The following is a 25030-nucleotide window of genomic DNA, read 5'->3' as shown; positions in this document are numbered from 1 at the left end:
TTGGATTTCGTCATTAAACTTTTGTCTTTACTGCATTTGCACATAATTCCTTTAACACACAGGAGGCCTGAACCAATTAAAGTAAAAACAATAAAGTCAGTAATAAAATACATTTTCATGTTCTTATATGCATCATATAAAAAGAATAAAGGAAACTTAAATCGCAGGAACTACTATTTACAAAGGCATTTTCTTTTAAAAAGATTTTTTTACAACTTCAGTACCTAAAATAAATCAAATTATAGGCAAGTCATGTGCAATTGTAGTACAAAAAGGCTTGATATCAGGAGAATAAGGTGACAGTTTTACAGCAGGACAGAAAGGCAGGAGAAGGCCTGATGAACATTAGGTAGCTAACATTATCAAAAGCAGTGTAGCAGCAGATTTAGTAGCTGCAGTGTAACGAAGCATCACTATTGTGATCCTCTGAGGATTCAGAGTGTCTGCCAGCAGTCCGTTTACAAACAGGGACATTTATCTGCTCAGGCTGTGGGTCTGTAGTGTCCCCTACTGGCCATTTACTGGGACCTCCTGAAACAGAAAAACACACAAGTTGACAACACACTGTAAGATCAGCCTGCAAACACTGAAAACAGACACAAGCAGTCACTTTACATGCAGGGCAAAACCAGTTGGTGCTGAAGGCAAAAAAAAATAATTAAACACAGTGGTGTTTTTACAACTGCCTGCAGACACATGCATCTTACATCTTGTTTAAAAGAAATAGTTAGACATTTTGGGAAATGAGCGTGTTTTTTTTTTTTTGCTTTCTTGAGAAGGTTGATAGATCCAAGAGATGGTTAGCTTAGCATAAACACAACTAACCTGGCTCTGTCCAAAGCTCAAAAAATCAACCTACCAGCACATTTTATATCTTGTTTGTTTAATCTAAACAAAGTGTAAAGGCATAAGTTGTGTGCTCCAGGCAGGTCGCCTTTATGGAGTCTTGTCGTCAGCCAACCAGCGCACAAACGCTTTGGTTTTTGTTCGAACAAACAATAATATGTTCATTAGTGAGCTTTAGAGGTGCTGGTAGGCAGATTTTTTGTTTCCTCTGGGAAGCCTGGCCCGCTGTTACTCCTGCTTCCAGTCTCCTCGTTGTGGCTTCACAGCTATAAGAGCATAACTCAACAAGATAGCAAATAAGCGCATTTCCCTAAATGTCGAACTGTTCTTTCACAGATGCCTCACACAAGTAGAAAAAGCTGATCATGCATCATAAATTCAGATTTTTCCTCACAGTCACTCAAACACAATAGGATTCATTTACAGTTTAGTACATATGGCCAACTAAACCTTAATCAAAGTGTCCAAAATAGACACAATAGTAGGATTTATTAAATCATTATTATTACAAAATAAACTGGAAACTCCGAGTATCTTATGATACATTCATATTTTGGTATTTGCTTCATGCAATAAAGGAAACCAAATCAACAGGGTCTCATGGATCTCATGCATCAGATCACTTTCAAAGCCTGCTCCTCAACCCCACTAACCTTCGTCTGGTCCTCCAGACAAGCCTTTCAGGCCAATGAGGGTACAGTAATTTGTCTATCATTATTTTAAAAGAATGAGAAGGAAAAGAAGAGTGATTCACTGAAGCAGAAGTCACCACTGCGGACAAAAACACAAGTTTGACATGTTATGGGGCTTTTTAATTTTTGGTTAACTCACCTCTAAATTCCCCCTGGCTTTCTTCAAGACTCCGTGGGTTAGACACACTATACAGAGGAAAATATAAAAGTCAGATACCTCAGTTTATTTACATACTGGTATACAGTCGAGCTGAAACTGATTTATTCTTCTGATTTATTCTTTTGTCTACAAAATGACATGAAAATGAGAAAGAATCCTAAAAAGATGTTTTCAGATTGTTTTCACGTTAGAGAAGCAGACAGTGTTTGGCACGATAAATGGCTTATCAAAATAGCTTATCACAAACTGCCTTCTGCTTGCAGCTCTGTAGTTGAGTATAAACTGTCTTAAGTAAAAGAAAATAATCTTACACTGATCGATGATGACTCTTTCCATTCCCTCTTTGAGCTGGTTGGTTGTTCGGAGGCGTTTAACGGCTCCGCTCAGCATCCTCTCCTGCTGTGACAGCCTGCTCTTCAGTCTGGCTATCTCGTTTTTCAGCAGCTCATCCTGATATGGAGGATGAAAAGATTAAGATTTGGTTTCCGTAGATACTTAATGGGATTGGGTTGGACACAGTATATGTGTTTGTGCACGTCTACCTGCTGGTTGTTGCCGCTGTCCCCTGCCGTGTTACCAGCCGGCAAAGAGACCCTCCACACCAGTTTGAGCAGTCGACCAGCCTCATCCAACACGTGCTGCATGGTGCTCATGCTGCCGGACAGACTCTTCAGATACTGCTGTTCCATCACCTATGAAAGTATCAAAACCTTAGTTCACCCTTCACATTAACAAATTATCAATCAGTGCAACACTAACTGCAACTGAAACATCTTAAACGTGGTAGCTGTACCCTGTTGTCGGAGCCCTGCTGACTGAATGTGTGCAGACACTCTTGCAGTTGTGCGTCCATGCCGTGTGACAGCTTACGGCCCTCTGAAATCTGCTTGCGCAGGGCACTGTAGTCCTCAATCAGACCCAAAATATGGCGGCCGTTGCGATTGGCCCACATCCTGTGGCCTGGCACCAGGCGAGAGGGGGCACCAGAGACGCTTTCGCCGGAGCTGCTGCTGACGGATCCTTTGTCAACCTCCGAATGAGCGCGACGTTTCTCCTCTGAAAAGATTGAAGCACGTTCAGGTGTTTTTGAAATGCACACACACTGACAGTCTGTAAAGGCTCGTATTTGCTGCTGTAATTAAACATCGTGATGAGGCGTTCTTACCGTGGAGGACACTGGTGTACTCGTGACTCTGAAATGAGTGACGGAGAGGATCGCAGCCTTCCCGCCCTGGTGACCTGCCTCCTTCGTCTAAGACAAAAATAAAACCAACACTGACGTGACCTGGCAGTTTCCTGTGTGTGTGTGTCTAAATGCCTCTGTATCTGTCACCTGTAGTGAGCGTGTGTTTACCTGGAGAGGACAGCAGGTAGTTGATGTTGATGGTTTCAGAGCGGTTGGGTCCTCTGAGCAGCTGCTCCTCCAGCCTCTGTCGCAGGGCCGTGTTGGTCTGGATGCTCCTCTCCAGCTGCAGCCTCAGGTGTCTGATCTCCAGCAGCAGCTCATTCAGGTCCACTGAGCCGGAGGGAGGGACGGAGACGGGCTCCTGGGTCGACTCGCCGGATTCTGGAGGAACAATGAAGGAGAGGGAAACGTGATCTTATTGGTGTTACACAACAGGAAACAGGTTCAGAGCAGGACAACGCCAGTGTTAACAAAGAGTGCAGGGATTTTTACTCTGTGAGATGCTTTTAAAAAGTCATTACTATTTGGGCACAGTATCAGTGGTTTTATATTATACACACAGCTGTAAAGGAATAAAAACAGAGCCCAACTCAAAGGTAGAAAGGTAAAATCTGTTTGGCTGCAAAGACTAGGCTAAAGGTCTAAAACATTGTAAAATTCTGATGATTTGTAGTTGTTGCTGAGTCATTCTTGTCTCACTCTGTTGCTATTTAAACAGAACACGTCAATAGGCTCTTTAATAACTTGCAGTACCGTTGTGTTTCTGAGATTCGGTCTTGATCTTTTCGTAAACTTGCAGCTCCACCCGCAGTGACTGCAGAAGATGCTGAGAGTCAGACAGCTGCTGCCTCTGGAGCTTCACCTCACACTGCAGCCTAGACAGACAGACAGACAGACATACACCGAAATTCAATGAGAAAAAAAAGATTTAAAAATGTAATCTGTTATATCTGTAATTAGGAAATAGAGAGGGTGGTCTACTGTTAACCTATTTGTGTGTCTATGTATGGTTCCTTAGTTTATTATTATTTAAAAAAGGGTGACAATTGGGTTAAAAATATTTGTTGGGGCATCCTGGTGGCAATGCAGCTCAAACTCTCCTAACTGTAACCTATATTGTTAAAGAGATGTATTTGAAGAACCGTTACATAAGCAGGAAGTCATTTGTGTTTTGCCCCAATTTTTCTTTTCTATAACCGCTTCAATTTTCACTTGAAAAGAGTTTTCTGAACTGTCCTCAGTCCATTTATATTAAAGCAGATAGAGAAACACCATTCAGTACGAGTAATAAAGCTGAATCAACAGCTCTCTAAAGCAGCTCCAACAAAAACTGAGCACTAAAAGCTAATGAGTTAGATTTTACTATTCATTAGTTTTAGTCAGGTGTACTTAATAAACTGGCAACGGAGTGTAAACTCTGGGTGAAATGTATCATTTTAAATTAAATTAAATCTCACAAAAATACAACAACAATAGGCCTTGTTTATATAGTAGTCCACAAAACCACACACACTGAGGACACAAGGAAAGGGAGAGGAGAAGTGATCTGACAGTAAACTAGACTCCAGGTTTCAGGTGTCAGCCTCACTCAGCTGTGTTAGTAGGACCTGGGGCAAAAGGTCACGTACCATCATTACGGTACGTATGCGTGTGTGTGCTCATGGACGAGCCTCCAAATAATAGACTATCACGTTTCTGAGTTGTACAAATAGTACGGAATAATAGCAATAGTAATGACTCTTTAGAATGGTAATTAGCAGCCTTGTGTAGGTTCAGGTTGCATGAAGGAGAGTAGTAATGATAGTGTGTGTGTGTCTGTGTGTGTGTGTGTGTGTGTGTGTACCTGTGGAACTCCTCCTTGCTGTAGTGCAATGTGTCTTGCAGCTGTGCGTTTTCTTGGCTGCTGTGCTCCAGCCTCTCCTGCAGCCGACTGTTTTCTTGCCTCAGAGTTTCGCACTCCTTCCTGCTCTGCTCCAGTTTGGCCGTCCGCCGTGCCAGAGTCTCCCGTAGCTTCTCGTTCTCCTTCTGCTTGTCTGGAGAAAAATGGAAATATCAGGAAGTTAGCACTGTATTAGTGAGAGATTCGGGCAAATGGGTATCTGGAAAAGTATTTTCTCTCTACCTCTATTGCTCTACAGGCTAAAAAGGTGTGTATGTGTTCCTGATTCTACGTTAAAGTGAGCTCGTGTGAAAGTGTGTGTTTTACCTCTAGACCCCATGTTGAGCTGATCCTTCAGGGCTTGGTTTTGTCCCCAGAGGAATCGCAACTCATTGGCCAGCTGACCCTGCTCCTCGTTGCCGTGGATGAAGATGTTGGTGGCTGCTGAGCACGAGCACATACACACACACGCTGGTCAAGTCAACAGATAACAGCACGACTCATTTCTAATAAATCACTCTGACGGACAGTGAGAAAGAAACAGATGCAGGTGATTTCGGGTGCGTACCTGGGTCTTTCTCCACCTCGGCTAGTCTCTTCTCCAGCTGTTCCCTGAGACGGTCGTTGGTGCGAATGCTCTCCTCCAGCCGCTGCCGCAAAGCTCGGATCTCCTGTAGGTGTTCTCCCAGCAAGTCTGACAGACACATGCACAAAGCTGAATTAAAAGGGGTATTCTAAGCGGATTTATATTGCACTTCTATAAAAAAACATGGCTTAAAAGACAGATTAAAACTGGAAGAGACAATATCTAAGCAGAAGAGTCCCAGATATCCCCACTGTTTGTCCCTAGCATGGGTAAAACTACAAACATACTACACCCCACATTTCCCATAATGCAACCTAATAACTACTATTGTTAAACCCACAGTTGATGGTAAATGTCCTTGTCTTTCTTTTCTCTCCAAGCCCAAGCTGAGCTACACAGTGAACATACAAAGCACAAACCACAATTAGCTTGTTTTCAAATAACAAAAGCCGAAGTCTACACTTGTTTAAGTGCGTTATTAAATGGAAAGTCTAACTAACATTATCTACCGACGCCCCATAGTTACCTGAATTCATCGCGCAAGGCGGTTCAGCAGCGTTTTTCTGTGAGCCAGCGTCTCCGTCTCGTTTTTGAGTGTCCGTCTGGGGCCCTGATCTGTCCTGGTCGTGGTTGTGATCCTGCTCCTGATGGTGGGAGCTGGTCTGGGCCATAATCGAGCGATGCAGGTCCAGTTCACTGCGCAGGGTGGCGTTGAGCTCCTCGCTGCCCCTCAGCTGCTCCTGCAGTCGGCCGTTCTCCCTCTGCAGGCCCTGCAGTCTGCTCGCACTGGACACACCTTCCTCCTGAGCTCCTCCTACGGGAGGGACAGCCGCTCCTGTCCAGTCGGTGAGGTGTCGCTGGCCTAAACGTGTACAGGGAACAGGTGAACGTAAAATATAGATATTCACCATCCTTTCCCGTGGTCTTTTAACATAATTTATGTGTGAAAAACCTTTGTGTTACTCCTCATTACTCATTATTAAATCCCTAAATTAACATTAGGTCATGACTCCACCTTCCACAGTATCTTCTACACTAACACAAGTAGCAACAGAACAAGATAAACCACTGCAATGTAAAGGAGCCAAACAGGTTAAGTGTCTGCAACTACGGCGTTGTAGCACTAACAGTAAGGTGAGTTTGGGCCCCTCTGCAAAACCTCTCGCGTATCTACATGCTTCACTTGTCGCTGTAATAGCCTCCACTGTCTCTTTTCCCGAGGGAAACACAATTTGAAGATTGAACCGGATAGGTGCCACTGAATAATGCAACTTTAAGTGGAGGTGGATTGAAACTGGACACCTGCTCTGCCCTTGGCCGGCATGCTTTGTCCTGCGGGACGCCTCGCTGCAACAGAATGGATCTGAGTGGAAAATAAGTGCCATTACAGGCTGTGACTAGGCTTGCCGGGGCCCGCGGACAAGGATTCAGATAATCTCAATATACCACAGAGGCAAGATAAGGGAAAAATATGCATTTTTAATGGAGCAAACTGAGTTAATCCTAGTGCAGTCTAGGACACACTGTACCTGGCTGGGTACAGCGTCTGTGACACTTAAGACTATAATTTGACTTGGTATTAGTAAGACTATATTTAAAGTATTACATCTAGTCTGAGGCTCGTATGAACATACAGTCTTTGTGCTTACTGTGTGCTCGACTGCCACCCTGTGTGGTCGGGCTGCTGTAGCAAGAGGAGGAAGTCCTGTCTGAGTGGTACAGATCAGAGTGAGAGCTGTGGTGGCTGCTGGGACTTTGGCCTCTTAACTGGCTCTGCAGGCTCTGAATCACACGGTTCTTCTCCTGCAGCTCTTTAGCCAACCTGGGGGGAGGAGGAGGAGGAGGAGGGAGGAGGAGGAGGGGAATTAGTCATGTTAATACTTCATCTCCCAGAGGACCCAACAGCTGGATTTCATCCATTACATCATCTCGCTGGGAGCTGGAGAGCGAAATAATATGAATGTGAATGAATATGATAAAACGTGTGGAATAGCACCCAAAAAAAAAAGAGACAAGTGAAGACGTCAAGGGAAATATGTTTTTAACCAGAGGACTTTGAGCAGAAACACACAGCTGGAGAACATGAAATAGGAGTTTCACAGCACACGTCATGCTGTCTGTCCGGATCAAACCCACTCACAGGTCCAGCTGCTCCCTGGTGTATTCAGCCAGGGCGAGGTTTTGCTGGACGAGGAGGCCGATGTGCCCCTGCAGCAGCTCTCTCTCGCCCTCTAGCTCCACACGCAGATTATCTATCTCCTGCTGGATTCTAGCCGGGCTGTCAGGAGGATGTCTCATGCTCTCCTCATGGAACAGCAGTGACTGTGATCCCTGCTGAAGCTCCCCATGACTGCCCACATCAGTAATAATATGGATGAACGCATGTCATTGTTAGCAACTTTAGTTTCTAATGACACAAGAGTACTACAATGTTACTGTAAATAAATAGAAGTTAAATAAAAGTTTTTAGATACTACAATTTTACTTTTATTCCCAATTGAACCTAAGAGAAAACTGAACTGAAGACTTTTTTTTTTTTTTAAGTTTCTGAACTGAACAAATATAGTTACCTTGGTGATTTATGCAAAGCTTATATATATATATATATATAATAATGAAATTTGCTTTCTGGATGATATTGATTGAACTGTGGGGACATAAATTGATAAACATTGACATGTGTTGTGCCCCTCCTCTATTTTCTCAGAGACACCAGTGACCCAGTTAGGGGCAATGTAACCTTAATGTTTTGGCTGTCACAGAAAAAATTAGGTCAACAGCAGGACGCTATTCAAAACCAACACACACACGCACCGCCCAGGGTCATAAGGCAATTGGCTGGGTGGAGGTGGGGGGTGGTCTTTAAAAAGGGTCATGAGACAAACACTAAAACAGTTCAGCCAACGACACTTAAATCTCAAACAGTAACGTATAATGTGACCTAAAAAAACAGAACCGTACAAAAGAAAGACACAAAACTAGTAAAATATTCACAGCATTGACAGTGATTGGTAAAAACATGTTAGTAGAGTGGCAACAGCTCATTATTACATATAAACGTATATGTAAGTTTATACTAAAGACCAATACATACTGGTGGGGTTTTAAGGGCAGTAGACTGCATAAAGGCTCATCTCATGAGTAACAACCATGTCATTAAAGGAATAGTTTGGGAAATATGCAAATTCGCTTTCTTGACAAGATTCAGATGAGAAGACTGATGCAGCTGTCACATCTAAATAGAAATCTACAGCCAGCAGCTGGCTAGCTTAGCTTAGCACAATGACGGAGATCAGGTGGAAACTCTGCTCTGTCCAGTGAAGTGTAAAGAAGACAATTTGCAGTTTAAAATATTGTGTGGACTTTCTATGTTGTTGTTTCTGTTGGACAGAGCCAGGCTGATTCAAGCTGTCTCCTACAGTGGATTCGGGCTCCAGTCTTATATTTACAGAACAGACATGACAGTGGTATCAATCTTCTCATCAAACTTTTTGCAAAAAAAACCCTATTGCTTTTTTTTTGGTAAAAATATAAACACAGCACAATTTTTCTGTATTTAACATTAGAGTTTGAGAGTTTGAGAGTTTGAGACGTACCTGCGAGACAATTCCAGAGCTGCCACATCCTCATTATCCAGATGAGACTCTCCTAACAGACAGAGGAAAAGATGCTGTCAAAGACCTGTCTGTAAAAATCACTTACGAATGACTGCTCTTTTGTGTTCGTCTCTCTCTGCTTGTGGCTCTTTCTTGGTTAAAGCAGCAAGACATTTGTGCAGTACTGTTTTAATATGACTCAAACACAGATGCTTTTTAAAACTTAGTACCTGCCTTTAACTTTATTAAATATTTATTAACTTTTATTCTTTATTTGCATGTGTTGACTGGAGTTTTGTGTGATTTGGCATAGTGCTGTATCATGAATCAAATAATTAACTGTGTTGTGCAGTTTGTGTCTGATTAGCTCCGTTTCTCAAGGCACACTTCACGGCAGCAGCTACCTTTGTCCAGCCGTCCCTCAAGCTTGTCCAGAATGCCCAGGCTCTTGTCCAGCTGCTCTTTGACCACCTCTCCCATATAGTAGTCAACTTGGCTGTCCTGCAGCAGCTCCTTGAAGGCCTTGCTCAGCTCCTCCAGCTGCCGACGCTGCAGGGCTCCCAGCCTGCGGCTCTCCTTGATCTGCTGCCTCAGTTGTGACAGCTCCCTGGCCTGTGACTGCACCAGGGAGTCCAGTCTATGGAGAAGACAGAATGGGGGCAATTGGGGGGGGGGACAGACAGCATGAGTCAAGATTCGATTATAAAAATGACTGTGCAGCTTTTACTCTAAAAATAGTATAACATTGATAATGCACTGAAAAAGGCTGTTGACCTTGCAGGTGAAGTAGAGCGGCTGCGGGTCTGCTGCAGCTGTTCACTCATGTTTCTGTTCAGTGTCCTCTCTCTTTCCAGTTCCATACTCAGACGTCTGGTTTTATCCTTCATCGCCTGGCTCTCCCCCTCCTTTTTCTCCCTTAGCTGCCCGCTTCTGTCTTGGCTGTGGTCCTCTCTCTGTGTCCCTTCTTGATCCCGGACAGTTGAGGGATCAGAGGTGCTGGCAAATAGGTCACTGGAGAGAGAGTTCCTACGCAGAAGACTTTGCATTTGGAGGATGAGTTTGGTCTGGGTTTCCAGCTGGACCTTCAGCTCTCTGACTTGTCCCTTTAGCTGGAGAGGGTCCTCAGAAACGCCGTACTCATCATAGACCTGCAGGCTTTTCAGACTGACCTGAAAACAGACAGGAAAGGGTTAATAACATTCAACTATCAGTTTCTACTGATATTTTGGGTTGCACGATTTTTACAAATTGTAATTAAATGCAACAAAACTAACTAAAACTAAAAATAATGCTGCATTTCCCAGCCAAAAAGTCAACACCCTCACCAGCAGATGATTGGAACATTATTGCCGTGGACAGCTAGTTAGTCCCAGTATTAGTATGATAGTATGATAAGGAAAAATATAAAATCAGTACGTTATTTTGTTCCAACATAACCTTGTTTGGCTGCTTACCTTGCATACTTTGTATTTTTGAACAGAATTCTTTCACTTTTTCTCACAGCAAGAGAAGAGGATAAGGACTAACCCGTTTGTTTGGCAATCGAAACGGGTAACGTTTGCTGGGGTTGCTGGAATGTAAACTTCCTCAGCTACAGTAAAGAGGAAGACAGAGCTGCTAACATTAGCCTACACTGTCATGTGTTGGTGGCATGCAGGGCAAAGGGGAAATACTACACAGTGAACGTGGCAGTTGTGAAGAACAAACTAATGTAGTTAATTAGCTACTAATGTAGGGAGTAAGCTAGTAAGCCTTACACGCTAACGATCGCAGTGTACAGTAGACAAACACACACCTTAATGCATTTCTTACACTTTTTTTTTACTATTTTCGGTTTTGGAAGGGCTAAACACCCCCCCTCCAACCCCTTTAAATAGAGAGTATTGGTCTTACAGCCCCAAGCTTGACAGACTTGTTCTGCCTCCTTACAGCTTGTTCAAGGGAGGGGTTTGGTGAAAGTAAGTCAAATACCTTGGCTGAGCTGAGCGCTGGGGAACTTGGGTACGGGGTGCTGGAGGTTGAGTCCAGGTTTTCAGTAGAGGAGAATGTGGCCTGCTCGTGTTTCAGCAAGGAAGGCAGGCTAGAGGCACTGCAGCTAGGTTTCACACCAACCTCTAGATCTGGAAACACAAGGGACACAGAAACAATCAACAAGGGAACAGGAAAACATTACAAGTTGTGGAAAACAAATGGTGATAGTGAATGGTGATAATCATTTGAGATACAGTCGGACTGTGAAATAAGACAAGAAATAAAAGTGAATGTTAATGAGTGCTCGAAAGACATTCCCAAACTTCAGAGTGGAAACATGCAAGAATTCGTCAATGTCAAGTATTGACGGCCCATTCAAATTTGGGAATAGTGCAGAGAAATACCAGATTAAAACCAGACAGTGTGAGGTTATGAGACCCAAAGAGAAAACATTTCTTAAAAAAGGTAAGACACAGTGTGTTACAGTTGCACCTGTTCACTCCTCATGCAGACATATAGAGAGAATCTATCCACATTTGAGATTAGTGTCCACTCAGCAGACAGACATGCAATGTCTGTCTAGAAGCCGTCTACCTGTGCTACTGCTCTCTTCCCTATCGTTCTCACTCTTGCCACTGGTTTCGTAACCCAGGTCCTGCAAATCCACCTGCACGCCTTTGTCATCCTGATCCAGAGCTGGCAGTGGAGGCAATATACGTTGGGTTAGGAAGAAATCATTTGACATGTACAGAATCTTGTCGCTCTCCTTAATCATGTTCCTGATCAATTTGGATTAACTAAAGGGTTTAACTTTGACACACACACGCCTTTGCAGAATCACAAAATGTATGACAAATCTGAATTGTTCATGCACAATTCAAACAGAAACAAACAGCTCAGCATGCATTGTCTTACCTTTCCTAGCAGTTTCAGGGGAAGATGTGTTGGTAAGAGCAGTGGCCAATTTCTCTTCCAGGCTCTTACATGCTTTCTTCTTTTCCCTCAGTGCCTTGTGGAGAGTCTCCAGTTGGACCTGAACACTCGGTGGTAATCCCTTGGCATCCTGCACTGTCCTGTGGTCCTTGCTCTCCTCTCTACGGCCCCTGTCTTCTTGTAAGGAAGCCTGGAGTTCAGAGATTCTCTGACAGTGATCACTGAAGACCTTGTAGAGGCAGCAGAGGTTGTTATGGAGCTCTTGGTGAAGTTGTCCCTTTGTCCCAGATGTTGCGGCGGACTGATTGCCGCTGGATATGGCGGTTGACTGGGTGGGTTCTCCCAGTTCCTTCCTCTCCTGCAGTGCTCTCTGAAGTTTGTCTAAATTAATTTGCAGGTCAGGGCTGATCTGTGATGACCTGCCAGAAGCTAAGGAGCTGGTATTTGTACAGTGTGCTGCCAGAGAAGCAACGGCAGACTCTGCTGCACTAAGACAGTTCAGTAGAACTTTGGTCATCTCCTGATTTAAACTGACATTATCAGAACTTCCCACTCCCCACTGGTGTTCATTTGACTCCCTTTCCTTAAGTGACTCTGCACTGTTACCGTTGTAGCCATGTTGAGCAGCAGCGTCTGCAGCTCTCAGTTTTTCTTGCAGCTCAGCATTAAGCCTATTCTGCTCGCTCAGTGCCTCCTGCAAAGAGTCTGCATGTTGTTGCAACTCCTGCATAGAGTCCTCTGTGCTTCCAAAAACACCTCTTGGTCTACTTGAAGACGCGTTGACCTGCGTCAAGGCCGTCTCTATTTTCAAACATAAATCACTGGTTTCTGGATTTCTTTCTTGGCTGTCAGGGGAGGTGATGGATTTCTCCACCATGTTAAGGAGCTCTATAAGCTGGCTGTTGAGCTCTTCCTTCTCCTGCAGTGCTTTTTGCAGCTCTGTGCATCTGCTGTACAGGACAGCATCTGAACCCAAAGAGCCAGGACCTGTGCACGAACTGGTGTGCGATCCAAATCCTCCCTGGCTGTCCAGACTGCAGGCGGTCAGGTAAGCAATAGTGGATTCTGCAGCCTGCAAGGCCTCCACATACTGGCGATTTAGCCTTTCCTTTTCCTGGATCTGAGCATGGAGCTCTTCCCAATCAGCTAGCTGCTCACTTAGCTTATGGATCAGGGTCTCTTTCTCCTGACACTCTTGGTGGAGAAGCTCCAGTTGAGTGAAAAGAACGGAGTCGTCTTGGGTGTGATCCAGTGTTGTTATGGCTTCAGAGGCCTTCTCTGAACCAACCGGACTGCCGCTACGATGTGCATACCTCAGTGTGGAAGAAGGGGAAGTGCTGTGCTGGGGTGACATGGGGGAGTCAGAGTCGATGTGCAGTTGCTGGTCAGACCCATAGACATCATCCAAATGATTGTGCTGAAGTGCATGAGTTTTCAGATGGTCAGACTGCCTGCTGCTGCTAGACTCCCCTCTCGGCCTCAAAGGGACTGGGAGGCGAGATCTGACACCAGCCTTTAATTGAAACAAATGGAACAGATATTAAAAACACTTGACTTGATGCAGAGAGCAATGTTTTACTTCTTTACACTCTTCCCATAATACAAAACTTACCCCATGCCTTGCGACATGCTGCACTGTACTCTTGCTGTGTGACTGGCCTTTAGTTTGTGGACTCCCAATGTCCCCTGTGGTGCTGACAATTAGCTCAGTGGTGACAGGCGTCTCCTCATCTAACACCTCCTTCGACAGACTGATGACCTTAGAGGGATGATTTGACTCTGCCTGCAGGGTTTCCACACTCTTTCTCAATTCAGCCTGTCCATCACTGCTGTTCCCTGAGGCATCTGTGCTCTCTTTCTCTTTACATTCGGTAGACTTTTGTTCTTTCAGGAGACCCCGCAGCTCTGCATTTTCTGATCTAAGTCTGAGCAGCTCCTCTCTGCAATGAGGGAAATTTGATCAGTTTACTGTTCAGGCAACTGACTCTTAAGTAAGAATGAGGAATGAGGAATAAGGAGTAGGATTTGGACACTGCTGAGGAAAATACCTACCTGAGGTGTGAGACGGATGTAGCCCCACTATCAGTCAGCAGAGATTTAAGTGCCATTGCATCTGTGTTCCTCTCCCTAGAATCTTTATCTGCAGTGTCCAAGGTGTCATTACCAGACTGAGCATGCTCTCTACTCTGGCCAAAGCCACTGTCCATACTCATATCAACCAACATCTTTCCAGACACCATCTAAAAAGGGATGGTTGAGAAGTTAAGTTGCATGAAAAGGGGAAGTTCGTCTTCAACTATTTTAAAATATATTCCTCAGAAGATATTAAATGATTATCTATTTCATACCTGTCCTATTTTGATGTCTGTCTGACTCTCTTTGTCCTGACCACGGTGATGCGTCCTCTTACTGTGAGCCACAGGCTGCATCTCCTGCGTCTTCTCAAGCTGCTAGAGTAATGGGATGGGAGGCGAGTATGACACACATGGCTTGGTAAAAGAAAACTTAATGAGGGAACAGAATCCATAAAACACTGCACAGCAACAGCAGAATGGTATGACGTGTCTAATGTGGTATGGCGAAGAGAGACCATTTCATGGGACACAGAGATAAAAAAGAGGGAGTGATTAGGAAAGATGAAGGAGAAAAAGAGGGTATCTTCTACTACAGACAATAAACATACTTGTTAGAGAAATAGGACATACAGTAAAGAGACATTAGTAACAGGCTAGACAGAGCATAGGTTAAGATGTAGGTTCAAAGGTTAGAAAGGAGCTAAAAAAGGTGGATGTTAGACAATGACTCAGACATGATTTATCAAGTATTTGCTAAATGTGGACAAGCTGTACAAACATTTGCTGAGAAAAGACAGAAAGGGTTAGAAAATAAACCTTGACAGCTCAATTTGAAGTCTATCTTCTGTGGACTCTAACCTGTTTCCAGGGGCTACTGCTGGCCACGTCTTTGTGGTCTTTGTCGTAAGCGTCCTGGTCTGACTTCTCCAACAGTGACAGCCGGTTCTGCAGCTCGCTGTTTAAAGTCTGCAGTCTGCTGACACAATCCTGCAGCTCCAGCACCTGAGGCCCAGAAGGACTCATTTTTATCCATCTGCATAATTGTTTTCCTAACTATTTAAAGTCTACTGTTATATTCATTAGACAGAGACAATACTTATATTTAAACATAGTGTTCACCTTCTGCCTGAGCTCCTGTGCAGACAGCAGAGACAAGCTGTCATCTTGCCCCTCTCCCACACAGATACTCATGTAGGAAGTCTGATCTCCAATGAAACTCAAAGTGTCACCTGAAAAACATTAGAGTCCCTTGTAATGAAAAGAGGCCCACCTACAGAAACTCAGGAATAAGACATGAAGTGCATTTTTGCACTCTTACCACCATCAATGGCTCCACCAACCCCTCCTCCACGGTTCTGTATGGCTCCTAAGCGAGCCTGCAGAGAGGCATTCCAGCGTTGTGCATCTTCCAGCTGATGTCTCATGCTCTCCAGTTCTTTAGGATCAATCAGGTCCATACCTGGACAGACATACAATAGTTAAGACTTTGTCTGACTTTATGTTAGAGGTTAGAAAGTAAAAACTACTGTACATCTATGCCTTTATGCATGTAAACTAAATCTTATTTATATTCTTTCTTGAGAAAAATATATATTTTTAGAATGCATTTGATGTATCTTGGTATGCTTGTTAAATACATATGAACATATACAAGCAATATATAGACTAAATAAAATAAACAAACTAATTTAATTTAATAAATATTAACACACTATAATGTATTTGTAAGCAGATATATGGCTTGATGTAGCTGTTGACAATTTTAACCCCTCCTGTGGGCACCCGTAAGTGGAGGATGGTGAATAAACAGACAATGAATAACAATACAGTTAAACACAGTTATAATGTGAAATGTCTTCCTGTGAGAAGTTATACTTGTTGATAAATACTGTGCATTAATGAACACTTAAAAATGTCCTTATAGCTGCATAGAACTGCATTATTAAACCCTTAAACCACAAAAAGGGTGGGTCTTAAAATAAAGTATTACATATATAAATAGAATCTACATGTATCATGCACACGTTACAATGTACTATTGTATTTTAGAATAATTACATAAGCAAAAACAAGAAATATGGAAATTGAATCAGTGGTGATTACTGAAGCTACATCTCTCTTGGATTCAGTGTGAATGTGAGCCATAGGCTTGTTACTTACAGTTGACCTATTTATACACCTGGGTCTCTTTAGACAGGGGCAGGGGATGAGCATGCACACATAGGCGAGCACACATAGGCGAGCACACACATGCATGTAGACAGACACTGAAGTAATTTGGCTTAGATGACTACCTAAGCGTATAGTGACACTTTTAATCAGTCTCAAGGCTGCGTCCTGATGTCACACTACATCTGAAGCATTAAGTGTGCTAAATTACATTAACTAGGTGATGCTGTAAGATAATAAACTCACAAATTTCTTCTTCTAATTTGGATTTTCAGGGAAGTTACTCTACAGTACGAGATCATGTGGGCAGTGTAAAACCCTTAATACCTTTCTTAAAGTTGTTATATAATGTCATGCTTATGCAATGAAATCTAACTCATATGGCAGATGGTTGGATGGGCTGGATTAATAACCAGAGGGGTGATAGAGAGGTGATGCAATCAGCAAACAACCAAATGTTTTAATGGGGCAGTCAAAAACAAGCAGACAGCATGTTAAGAGTGAGAGACAAGAAGACCGGCCAACAGCAGCCTTTATTCATTTTGTTACAAAGGACAGACAGAGAGTGGATTAGTGTGAAGCCATTACATTTAAAGAGTGACAGAGACAGGTAGCAACCATGCTATGGACAAAACATGCAGATGAAGAGGTGATGATGTAAAGAACAGTGAACATAAAGTGCACAAAGATGAGGAATGGAGGGACCAGGTGTGCATGCTGAATCATGTGACAGATAAAAAGAGGATGTGAGCATGTCAGCGGGAGATATTAGTGGAGCAAACAGACAGGACAAAGACGACAGGTGTGTTTGTGTATGTGTGTGTTGTCTATGAGCTATGGATATACGTCGCCCTGAGCTATACTTCCCTAACTTGAATAACAACCTTAGCGACAAATATGCTCTTTCCCTTTCTTTTTACTTTCATGTTTTATCATTGGTTCTTTTCTTGAATTGAGTCCCCATCGTCATTTACCACCCAGTGTGTTTGCACTGCACCTTCTCTGAGTTTGGCTCTGTGTATCTCTCTCTCCAAGTCATCCCTTAGCTCCTCATTAGTTTTGATGCTGTCCTCCAGCTGCTGCCTGAGGAGCTGCACTGCTGCCAGCTCCAGTTGCAGAGCATGGAGACGCTGGGCACTGCAAAAACATGCATTCATAGACACAGATCAGAATTATCAAATACATTAACCTAATCAAATTTTTTCATTTTCACTTTTAACTGCAAATATTTCTTGTTACTGTGACCATTATCCCTACCTGTCCTGCTCCTTTACAGTCCTGACCAGGCTGGAGTAGAGCTGTTGTTCGGCTCTCAGGGCTTTGTTCAGAGCATCGTGCTCCTGTTGCAAGGCTATAAGGTTGGGCAAAGCCTTAAGGAAGACAGAAAATTAAAAGGAAATGGTTTTAATATCAAAGCATTAAGAGTAAAATATGTTGTTTTCTGGTATCATTGAAGTGAAAAGGTTTACTTCTTGCTGACTGTCTCCACCAATCATGGTCCTCTCTCTCTGAGGGAGCCCAGGGAGTGATCTCTCCATGCCATGGCCAATGACCTGATCCTGGGTATGATCAGCCCGACTGTCCCCTCTCTGACCGAGGCGCTGGTGGAGAACCTGCTCAGAGACACAAACAAAACATGGGAAACTCTAGAGGAGTAGCCTCTGAGTGCAAATGCAGTCAGGTGAAAAGCTCCTTATCTAAAGTTGCTGAGTATTTCATTGAGTGACAAGAGTCTGATTCTGGGAATGGGGAAATCCTTACATTGATAATCTCATCCTTGGTCTTCAGAGTGGCAGTCAGGGACTCAATATTAGCAGCCTGACCTTCATTGTGACCCTCCAGCTCAGATAGCAATGACTGTAGCTCTGCCAAAGTTATCTGGATATTAAAAAAAAAAATAAACCAGGGGATTATACAAAAGGACACTTGTTAGCAAAAGTCCTGATTAGTGACATAGTAAAACACTTATAACCAACTGACCTTCAGTTCATTCTCCCTCTTAAGTGCTTTGTTCAGTGCTTCAGTTTTTTGTGCTAGCTCCTTCTTCAGGACGACCACCGTTTTCTTGGAGAGAGGAATGTACTCCACATTATCCTCGCTGCTCCTCCTGGACAGCTCAGCTTCAGCACAGACAAAATAGAATCAAATGTAGGACCGACATGTACTCTTGACTTATAAATATCCAGTGAGAGGGTTTAAAGGTCTAAAAGGTCTCACCTTCCCTCTCGTCCAACTTCTCCTGCATTATCTGGATAGTTTGTCTGAGCTCCAGCACATGTTCTGGCTCCTCCCTCTGCCTCATCTCTGCCAGGAACTGGTCTCTCTCCTGACCGCGCTGCAGAAGCTTCTGCAAAGTTACAAACACATAACAACACAGCCATGTTTAAATGATCCAGAAATCAAAGATGATGCAATAGGACACCAAGTCATTTGAAGGAAGAATGAAGGAGATGAGCATTGTCGCGCGACAGTTGGTCTGCGTCGAGTATACCGGACGCTTTAGTGTTTTTCTCTTTGAGAGGCTTGATTCCCTCTCCTTGTTAGGCTTCTAAGTCAAGCTCATTTTGCAGCTGAGTAACTGCGTTGTATCCCAGAGGAACTTACATTGATGATGCTGTCTTTTTCAGTGAGCAGGGCTCGGAGCTCTGCAGTCTCTAAATAACCCTCCTGGGCTGTTGTGGAGCTTTGCTTCTCAGCAGAGGCAAGCTGTTGCTGCCTATCAGAAAGCTGCCTCCTCAGTTCCTGAATCTCCTGAGTGCGCTCAGACAGCATGCGGTTGTAGTGCTCTGCAGACTCCTGGGAAAAGATGAAAGTAATGAGAGGTGGTGTTTAGTGAGAAGACAATGCACACTGTATGTCTTTTCTTTGTAAAAAAAAAAAAAATAAAAATAAATAAATAAATACCCTGCATGCATGCTGTAATTCATGTTACTCTTAATTAATTCTCTCATTTGTGTGTTACTTTATACGTTTTGCTATTATGTTTTCTTTGCTATATTCTATCACTATTTGTTGCTAGAAAGACCAACTTTTCCTAAGAAACCATTGGAAATGTTTTCAGAATAAAATATTGACCTTGAGGAGCTGGTCCTTGCTGCTGATTGTAGCCAACAGTCCTTCCACAGCACTCTCATTGTCAGCGACCAGTCTTTCCCTGTCCTTAACAGCCTCAGCCAACGCAACCTCTGTGACCTTTAACCTCTGGCCCATCTGTTCAGCGAGGTCACGGGTCTGAGTCTGTGACTGGCTCAGCAATGATTCGGCCATTTCCTACAATAACGAATGACAGTTAACAAATCAATAACTGCCCCTCAGAAACATCCAAGGATGAGTTTGTAAATGTTTTGGGCCAGAATGATGAAAAAACATTGCTGAAAATACAGAAGAAGGGGTGCTGAGGGGACTCTCTTTGTTAACTAACCTCCATATCCTTTCTCTTGCCCTCCAGGGAGAGCTGAAGCTGGCTGATGATGGAGTCCTTCTCCCTCAAAGATCTGTTTAAGTTATCTTCTACATCTTGCTTGGCTCTCTGAAGGTTCTTAAGTGTGTTTGCAAGATGCTGCAGCTCCACATCCTTCTCTTTGATCAGACTGTCAAAACTCTGGAAGGAGAGGAATGAGCAGTCCAAAATTCAACAATTCCATTACCAACTAACAGAAAAGTTCTCTTTTTTTTTTTAAATAAAACATGGTCATAGCTGCTTACATTAATGGTTTCCTCATTGTGAGAGAGCAGGTTATTGAGCCTATCAAGGTCTCTTTCCCTCTCCCTTAGGGACAGCTGCAGCTGGTGTATCTCATTGTCTTTCTCTTCAATGGCAGCAAACTTCTCATCCAGCGCTTGCTGTGAGAGAGCAAACAGAAGACCGTCAGAATCAAATTATAGTCACTGTGGTGAGAAGATTACACAGAAGGAATGTGCACCTCAAGAGCCTTCTCCTTTTCTTTCAGCCTTTGCCGCAGCTTGGAAAGCACATTATCGTTTCCTCCTGGGCTTTTGCTTTGCTCAAAGTCTCTGACCATATTTATGTACTCCTGATGAACACAGAGAAAAACAATGTAGGAAGTCAACTATATGAATAAATTCAATGGCAAGATTTCCTCTTTTTGTCTAGAATCTGTCTGTATATGTTCAATGTTGTGTCACCTGTAGCTGCTGCTCTTTATCAGACAGAGTGGATGTGAGCCGCTGGATGGTGACCTCATGGGCCTGCAGTTTTCTTTTGGTTTGATCCAGCAGCTCCTGATACTGCTGCTCCAGAGCACTCTCCCTGTCCCCAATCTCACCACTCAGCTTTTTGAGCTGATTGTTCAAATCCTGGGGTGGGGGGAATGATAATGTGGTCACACAATAGACAATAACTGAATGGTGACAGAAAACATAAAAGAGGATTTAAAATGTCAGATGGCTTTGGTCTGGAGACAATAAAAAATAAATTTTATTTGAAAATATTTACTAGACAACCACTGTCCTCCAGCTGTCTTACATTCAGGGCTTTGTCTCCTTTCTTTTTCTGCTGTTGCAGGTCCTCCAGTTCCACATCTAGCTGGTCTTTTGTCTGCTGCAAGTCAGCCAGCTCTTGCTCCTTCCTGTCCAGAGCGCGCTGTAGCTTTTGGGCTTCGAGCACCTTGGCATGGTGTTCCCCCTGGAGTTGAGCCAGCTCGGTCTGCTTTTCCATTAATAGATTTTGGTGCTCCTCTACTCCCTGTGGGATATATGCAAACATGTTTATATTTACTGCAGTGAGTATTTGTCAATGAGACAGAGTTATAAAATATTCACTTTACTGTTTCTTCAAAGTTTGGACTGTATAAAAAGGTGTAGGACTTGCCTGGTATTTCTGCAGTTGGGCTTTGTGTGCTGCCTCTCTAGCCTTGGCCAAAGCATCATCCCTGTCCTCAATCTCATGACACAGTTCTGCAATCTGTGTGATACACAGAGAGAAAGACAGACAGGTTGGTGTTAGACGATTGCATAACACAGAATAGTGAGAGCATACACTATTTTCACAGTTGAACTTTCATGATCCCTAAAATTAATAAAAAAATTTTTAATAACAGTATAAACCTTACCTCTTTTTCCTTTTCTCTGAGGACCTGAGTAAGCCCCTGGATTGTTTTGTCTCGCTTCACAGCGTTTTTCTTCTCTGTGTTGAGTTCATTGCCCTTCTCCTCCAATTTCCCTAACAGGTTCTGTTTACACAAAGAACTTATCTTATTAAAAGAAACCTCTCAGTCTAATTAAAAAATATTCAATAGAGCAAAATGTCACCTCCATGTACCTTGTTTTCATTCTGAGTGTCCTCCAGTGTTCTAGTCAGGTTCTCATTGGTGCTTTTTGTCTGGGTGAGCTCTTCAGTCAGCAGCTTGTTGTAGGACTCCAGTCGACTGACCTCATCCTGCTTCTAAGCAAATCCAGAGAACACACAAAACAGTAAAGAAAAAAATAAGTATTTATACCAGCAATGTTAAGCGGCAAAGCTGTTGTCTGTCACAGCTCATTACTGTTGCTACAGCGTTTTGCCCAGCTGGCATTACTGAAAACAACTACCTTCACTCTGACAGGAGTGTATTCATCATCAAATTCCTCTGTAAGGTCATGCAGAGACTTCCATTCTGCTTCTCTGTGTCTGCGCTTGACTCGGGGGTTGTGAGGGCCAGTATTTAACCTCTTTAGGACAGGGATGTGGCTCCCTGCAGGGGCAGAGACTTGCTGCTTGGAGATGCAGCGCAGGAGCTGGACCAGGTCAGAGATCACAGAAGGCTGACTTGAGGAGCTGTGAAGCAGCGCTCTGGCCTGGTCCTTCCCTCCTGGATCATCAATGGAACCATGTCTGGCAGCAAACACCTTGGGCTCTCTGAGCTTAAGTTTGGGTGGAGGGTCTGGAGGGGCATCTGAGGAAAAGTCTCTGTTGAGGGACTGCAGGGATGTGGAGCGACCTTTGACTCCAGGTCTAGGTAGCGTACCCTTACGCTGGACCAGGTCAAGATACATGCTCTGTGAACATTGGCGGGTGCCTCGCAGACTTAAGCTCTTCATAGAACCATCGAGCCCTACTGCTGATCCCACCCTGCTGCTCCTGAGGCCTGAACGCCATGGGAATGCTCCTTTACTAGCAATTTGATCCAGACTCACACACCTTTTCATGCGATTCTCCACAAGACCACTTCCACTCTCCCTGAACTGCTGTCCTTCAGAGACCAGCTGACACACAGCCTCATCATCAGGACTGCCCACCCCAGAGGACCTGAGTGGAGCCTTCCAGCTAGTGCTTTCCCCATCACTCTTGTCCGGGCTTGGGTTGTTTTTCTTGTAGATGTGGATGATGCACTGGATCAGGTGGTCTCTCTCTGCATGCAGCTTCTGAATCTGACTGTTGTGTTCATCCTGTAGCTGGCTGATGTCAACATCACACTGTACCACCTTCTCCAACTGGAACACACATTTCCCACAGAGGAACTCTCCACGACCATCGCGAGTCACCTCCCAGCCCAGCACATGGGACAAGATGACTTGTAACTTCCTCTGTGCTGCTGGGCTGAAGATCCAGCGACACTGGCTTCCCACCGCACGGACACCACATATACGACACGGGTCCCTCATGGCACCATAGATCTTTAGATTCCAGACTCACCCACTTAAAACAAGTCCAAAAAGCCTCTCAATGACACACAAACTGTGCAGTGGCCTACAGTCATCAGCCTGCCAACAGTGGAATAGACATCTATCATTTTCTCTCACTGCATCAGCAAGAGGAGCACAGAAGAGAATGACTGAATGCAGGGCACTATAAGCCCTAAGCCTTTGATAATCCCTGCTCCCGCCTCTATTCCACTCTCCCCCACACATTCAATCAAATCCAATCGTCTAGGACTGCTGCAGTGATCTGTGTTATGGTTGGTGCCAGGCCATCTCTTGAAAACCTCCTCCCAAATGTCCTGACACGGACATGAGGTATGAAGTCCGGCCACAAGTACGGGTACGTCTTCAAGGGATTGGTAAAGATACGACAGCCAATCACTCCTATAGAGTGCATCCTGCCTGGCAGGACACCTAAAAATCCGCTTTAAGATTAGAGGAAGTTTTTTCTGGCAGTCACTGCTGTCACACATTCCATTACACCTCCTGAAGAGGCCACTCAACGTCCTGTCACGCCCCAAAAGAATCCCTGGTAGAAACGTTGTCACCAATCTTTCAAAATCTTTTGCAACACATTGGTTTATCCGTATCTGACAAACAGAGACAGGTTACACTTTTTCCCTTTTGATAAAGAAGGATGGACATAAATAACTCTCAGAGGAACTGTCTCCAGACAGCCTGGTAATCCAGTCTTAACTCTGTGACCTCCGACGTGAGTCCAGACGTCATGGCCTGATGAGGAAACTATGGACACTGCCCAACTAACAGCTTTCTCCTAGGAACGTCAACAATACAGTACTTTCACCAAGAGGCTGCATAATGTTTTGATGACCACATTCAAACTGCATGTCATTATCTCTACACTATCTCTACACACAGCTTTCTAACGTGAGGAACTATACGCTATCTTAGATATTCAACTGCCATCTATCAAACATTAAAGTACCACATATCAACAGATCAACAGGGTTCAGATTTAATATTAAGCATATGGGTCCCACAGAATGTAAAACCATATACAATAGCTGGTATAGAGAATATAGATAAGAGAATTTTAGGAAGAATCCTCCAATACAGGTTTATTTTCATTTAAAGGGTTATGGTAAATTGAGAGATTACTCCATAGGGTTAAGCTTCTGATTGTAAAACAAACATTAAGACAACCCATTAATGCCCCAAGATTACCACAACAAAGAGCATCCAGCCACTTTACTGAAGCAGTGAACAAAGATAAAACAGCACCAGGAGGCACACAGAGGAAAAAAGCAAGTCATAAAACATGCCAAAGTATATTTCCTGTGGTTCAACAGAACAAGACAGATAATCCTCAGAAGTTTACAGCAACTGCTTTGTGCGCACAGCAAGAGCATAGCTTGTGTGCATCATAAAAAGTCTCCCGGTGGGCAAAAGACAACAACAAGGGATCTCAATACATGGATAGATGCACCAACCTGATGGTCCGGTGTTGTTTGCTCCTTCTCTCTATGTAGCTCGTCCCTTAGTGCCTGGGAAATAGAAAGACAAAGGTCACTCAAATGTCTTTTCATATTGCAAGTAGTGCTGAGCCTAAGTTGTAGTTATTTACTGCCAATAAATGTAATAACTCGAAAGAATTCTTTCTTGTATATGACAACAGATAACACAAAACATTTTATTGTTAATCTAAATTAATTTTATATGTTTGGGTATTACTAGAGATTGCTAGAGATGGAAAGCTCACAACATTCATGACATATCTTTAGCTGAATAAGAAAGTCATACCTCAAGTTCCTGATCTTTCTTGGCAATGAGATCTGATAGCTGTTTAACACTGTCAGCTGATGGTGCAACTGTCTCTGGGTCAGCACTTTTCTTCTGCTGGATCACAGCTTCCTGGTTCTTTAAAGTGATCTTGAGCTTCTCAATAATACTGGCGTGAAAAAATAAATAAATAAAAAAAGATTGGAAACACACTACAAAAATACAACATATTAACGTGTCTGTGCTTCTCTCTTGTGTCCCTACTTGTCTTTCTCTTGCAGGGCCTGCTGCAGGTCTTGGACCGGGCTGGGGACAGGGGTGAAGGTGCTCGGTGGACCATGGGTTTGGAGCTGCTTCTCCATGTTAATATTCTTAAGTTTCTCCTGCTCAGCAATGGCTGCCATCTTCTCAACCTCTTCCTCTGCCGTTCGCAGGCTCTGACATGAGACAAAAAGACCAAGTGAGCCAACTCAATACTGATTATTATGAGTGACCAACACTGGATACCTTTTTACTGTACTGTGTAACCCTGTATAACTACGGTTTTACATCATCATT

The 25030-nt window shown here is 43.6% G+C and overlaps 1 protein-coding gene across 11 annotated transcripts in view; it reads right to left on the bottom strand.

Annotated features, from left to right (window-relative positions):
• Positions 1 to 25030, bottom strand: part of cdk5rap2 (CDK5 regulatory subunit associated protein 2) — a 32257-nt gene continuing 7227 nt past the window's right edge. For 2 of the 11 annotated variants that reach the window (XM_051412996.1, XM_051412998.1), the window contains exons 7-51: positions 24737 to 24909; positions 24494 to 24641; positions 24184 to 24237; positions 21375 to 21497; positions 21166 to 21285; positions 20921 to 21017; positions 20580 to 20794; positions 20240 to 20410; positions 20017 to 20127; positions 19799 to 19936; positions 19515 to 19694; positions 19169 to 19363; positions 18698 to 18889; positions 18311 to 18440; positions 18074 to 18213; positions 17855 to 17971; positions 17563 to 17706; positions 17351 to 17463; positions 17091 to 17230; positions 15243 to 15383; positions 15044 to 15153; positions 14783 to 14926; positions 14198 to 14299; positions 13902 to 14089; positions 13462 to 13789; positions 11832 to 13362; positions 11511 to 11612; positions 10917 to 11065; positions 9720 to 10114; positions 9350 to 9582; positions 8946 to 8997; positions 6999 to 7171; positions 5876 to 6211; positions 5332 to 5457; positions 5091 to 5207; positions 4728 to 4917; positions 3638 to 3759; positions 3053 to 3265; positions 2864 to 2950; positions 2492 to 2754; positions 2241 to 2390; positions 2010 to 2148; positions 1678 to 1724; positions 1500 to 1554; positions 1 to 531 (exon numbers count right to left, since the gene is read on the bottom strand). In XM_051412996.1, the coding sequence (XP_051268956.1) occupies positions 386 to 531; positions 1500 to 1554; positions 1678 to 1724; positions 2010 to 2148; positions 2241 to 2390; positions 2492 to 2754; positions 2864 to 2950; positions 3053 to 3265; positions 3638 to 3759; positions 4728 to 4917; positions 5091 to 5207; positions 5332 to 5457; positions 5876 to 6211; positions 6999 to 7171; positions 8946 to 8997; positions 9350 to 9582; positions 9720 to 10114; positions 10917 to 11065; positions 11511 to 11612; positions 11832 to 13362; positions 13462 to 13789; positions 13902 to 14089; positions 14198 to 14299; positions 14783 to 14926; positions 15044 to 15153; positions 15243 to 15383; positions 17091 to 17230; positions 17351 to 17463; positions 17563 to 17706; positions 17855 to 17971; positions 18074 to 18213; positions 18311 to 18440; positions 18698 to 18889; positions 19169 to 19363; positions 19515 to 19694; positions 19799 to 19936; positions 20017 to 20127; positions 20240 to 20410; positions 20580 to 20794; positions 20921 to 21017; positions 21166 to 21285; positions 21375 to 21497; positions 24184 to 24237; positions 24494 to 24641; positions 24737 to 24909 (8340 nt within the window). In that variant the 3' untranslated portion in view covers positions 1 to 385. The other 9 variants (XM_051412997.1, XM_051412991.1, XM_051413000.1 and 6 more) reach the window with 9 other exon arrangements.

Source organism: Dicentrarchus labrax, unplaced genomic scaffold (assembly GCF_905237075.1).
Source record: "Dicentrarchus labrax unplaced genomic scaffold, dlabrax2021, whole genome shotgun sequence".
Lineage (NCBI taxonomy): Eukaryota > Metazoa > Chordata > Actinopteri > Moronidae > Dicentrarchus > Dicentrarchus labrax.
This window is presented reverse-complemented; position numbering and strand designations above follow the sequence as displayed.